Source organism: Ceratosolen solmsi, unplaced genomic scaffold (genome assembly GCF_000503995.2).
Source record: "Ceratosolen solmsi marchali unplaced genomic scaffold, CerSol_1.0 scaffold39, whole genome shotgun sequence".
NCBI classification, from domain to species: domain Eukaryota; kingdom Metazoa; phylum Arthropoda; class Insecta; order Hymenoptera; family Agaonidae; genus Ceratosolen; species Ceratosolen solmsi.
In genome coordinates this window covers 1,400,051-1,402,550 of record NW_011948433.1, presented here as the reverse complement: position 1 = coordinate 1,402,550, position 2,500 = coordinate 1,400,051, and the positions used below count along the sequence as shown (strand labels likewise).

The 2,500-nt window shown below is 23.3% G+C and overlaps 1 protein-coding gene across 1 annotated transcript in view; it reads left to right on the top strand.

The window, feature by feature from the left end:
• Nucleotides 1-2,500, top strand: part of Liprin-beta (liprin-beta 1) — a 16,057-nt gene that overhangs the window by 11,220 nt on the left and 2,337 nt on the right. The window contains exons 9-12 of the mRNA XM_011502589.1: nucleotides 449-580; nucleotides 958-1,039; nucleotides 1,338-1,633; nucleotides 1,830-2,006. Coding sequence (XP_011500891.1) covers nucleotides 449-580; nucleotides 958-1,039; nucleotides 1,338-1,633; nucleotides 1,830-2,006 — 687 coding nt within the window. The remainder of the gene's footprint in view (nucleotides 1-448; nucleotides 581-957; nucleotides 1,040-1,337; nucleotides 1,634-1,829; nucleotides 2,007-2,500) is intronic.

Below are 2,500 nucleotides of genomic sequence, written 5' to 3'. Positions count from 1 at the left end.
TTATTTCTTCGTATTTCATTGATATACATATATGTAGATTTTTAAAATTCTTATTTATTATACTAATTTATTCTTTGTCCTAATTATTTTGTAGATTAAAGTAAAAGTTATTTCAGAGTGTATAACTCTCTCAATTAAATGTGCTAAAAATGTTTCAATTTATTTTAAAATAAATCTATGTTACAAAATAAAAATATAACTTTCAAAATTAAAATAAGAAACTTGTTAACAATTTTAAAGTTTTAAGGTATTATAAAAACAGCAAAATATTTTAATTACTATATTTCGAATAATCATTTTTCAAATATATCGACATATAAAGTTTTAAATCAAATCATTAATAGAAAAAAAAAAAAATTATAATCAGATTTTAGTAGTTTAGTTAAGATTAATTTGGTTAAAGTAGTTATTTTAACAAATTTATTATTAATTCATTTTTGTTTTATAGGAAGTATTATCACGCAGTGCCCTGGAAACACAAAAATTAGAACTTCTTACTTCGTTATCGGAGATAAAACTTAGGCAAGCAAGCTTGGAACGTGAAAATTTAACATTACGTAACACTAATACTTTAACAAATGTAAGTTGACTACAGTTACTTTTATTAATATTTTAATTATCATGATGCATATAATTATCATAAAGGTAAAAAAAGTTTATAGTAACATAAATAAGTTGTTCAAAATACCATGACCAATTTTAATTGCTAAATGGTTATCTAAAACTATTTCAAACCTTCTTATCTAATAATATTTAATAATATAATAAATACTTTTGTTATTTTATATTTATTTTAGAAATGCATTATTTCTAAAAATTATACATTGAAGGAAGTTCGAATGTATTTATAAAATAAATAATGTATAAATGCATTCATTGACATAATGGTTTCTCCATTAAAAGCGTTTAAAATATAAAGTAATTTTATCAAGTTAAATGATAAATATATAATTGCAGGGTGAAAGATTTAGCAGACACGCTGGTCATTATAGTAGCTTACCTCGACCGCCAACAGCAACTAAAAAGGGAGTAGTTTTTGGTAAGCAGTTATATATATTTATGGAAATAATAACTTTTATCTTCAGAGCCTATACAGTTCATTATTAGGTTAAAATATGTTTATAAAAATGTTTTAGTTAAATATAATCGCACCATTTCCTTTATTCTAATACTATACTACTATCATTTTCTAAATATCAACAATTCGAATATTTAGAATATTTTATAATATTCACAATTCAAATTATAGTTATTACATAAAATCCATAAAAAATGCAATGATGTTAAAAGATATCATAAAAAATGGTATTAAAATGAATTTTAATTATTTATTTTAGCTGATGAAGAGAAAACACTAATTACGGATACAACGAACTACATAAAATCTTCTCTATCAAAGCCGTTTGTTAATTTATCAATTTTGGAAGTAGGTGAATGGCTATTGCAATTAGGATTGGAATCATATACAAACGAATTAAAACGTTGGGGAGCAACTGGACATAAATTGTTAAATACTTCGTATAATCAACTTGAAAAAGAAATTGATATAAAAAATGTTTTACATAAAAAAAAATTTCTTTATGCAATTGAGTCTGAAAAGTATAATGGTGCTGGATTTCTTGGGTCAGATAAGGTCAGTTAAATAATTGACAAGTTAAGTAACATAATGAGTAAAAGTATTTAATTTAACGAAGAAATTTTTGACGTGAAAAGTAGTTTAAATCCATTTTAAAATATATATACTTCATCATATTAACTTTGCATAGAAATTTTTCAACTCAGCGTACATAATACAGTATAAAATTTAAAAAAATATATAATGCATTTAGATGGATAATGTATCAGTGTTACGTTGGCTGGATGATATTGGCTTACCACAGCATAAAGAAGCTTTTCACAATGCTAAAGTTGACGGTAGAGTTCTACATAGATTAACGACGGACGACTTGGTATTACTGAATGTTACAGCTCAGTTACATGCAGCAAGCTTACGACGTGGTATTCAAGTAATCATTTACATATTACATACATTTATTTATTTTAAATTAAAATTAATTATTTGTTTTTGTAATATAAATATAAGAGTGTGTGTGTGTGTGTGTGTTATAAGAACTAAATTTAAAATGGAGTATTAAAAATAGAGATACTTTAAGATAAAAAGATGTTTGTTAACTTCGAAACATAATTTTATTTATACTATTCTACTTTTACTTCATTTTTTCATTCCCTATTATTAATTTAATTATGATAAAAAAATTATCGATTGATTCCACATCTATGTCGAACAACCTCGGCTATTTATATAAACAATATATTAATAACAACAAGAGTTTATATTTTTGAATTAATATTTTTACTGCAGACATATAAATACTTTTTCGAACATATATTTCAATTAATCTAATATACATTTAAATTTCTTTTATTAACAATAAAGTAACAATATATTTTAGGTATTGCGAGAGATAAATTTCGAGTTTGATCACTTAGAACGACGCTC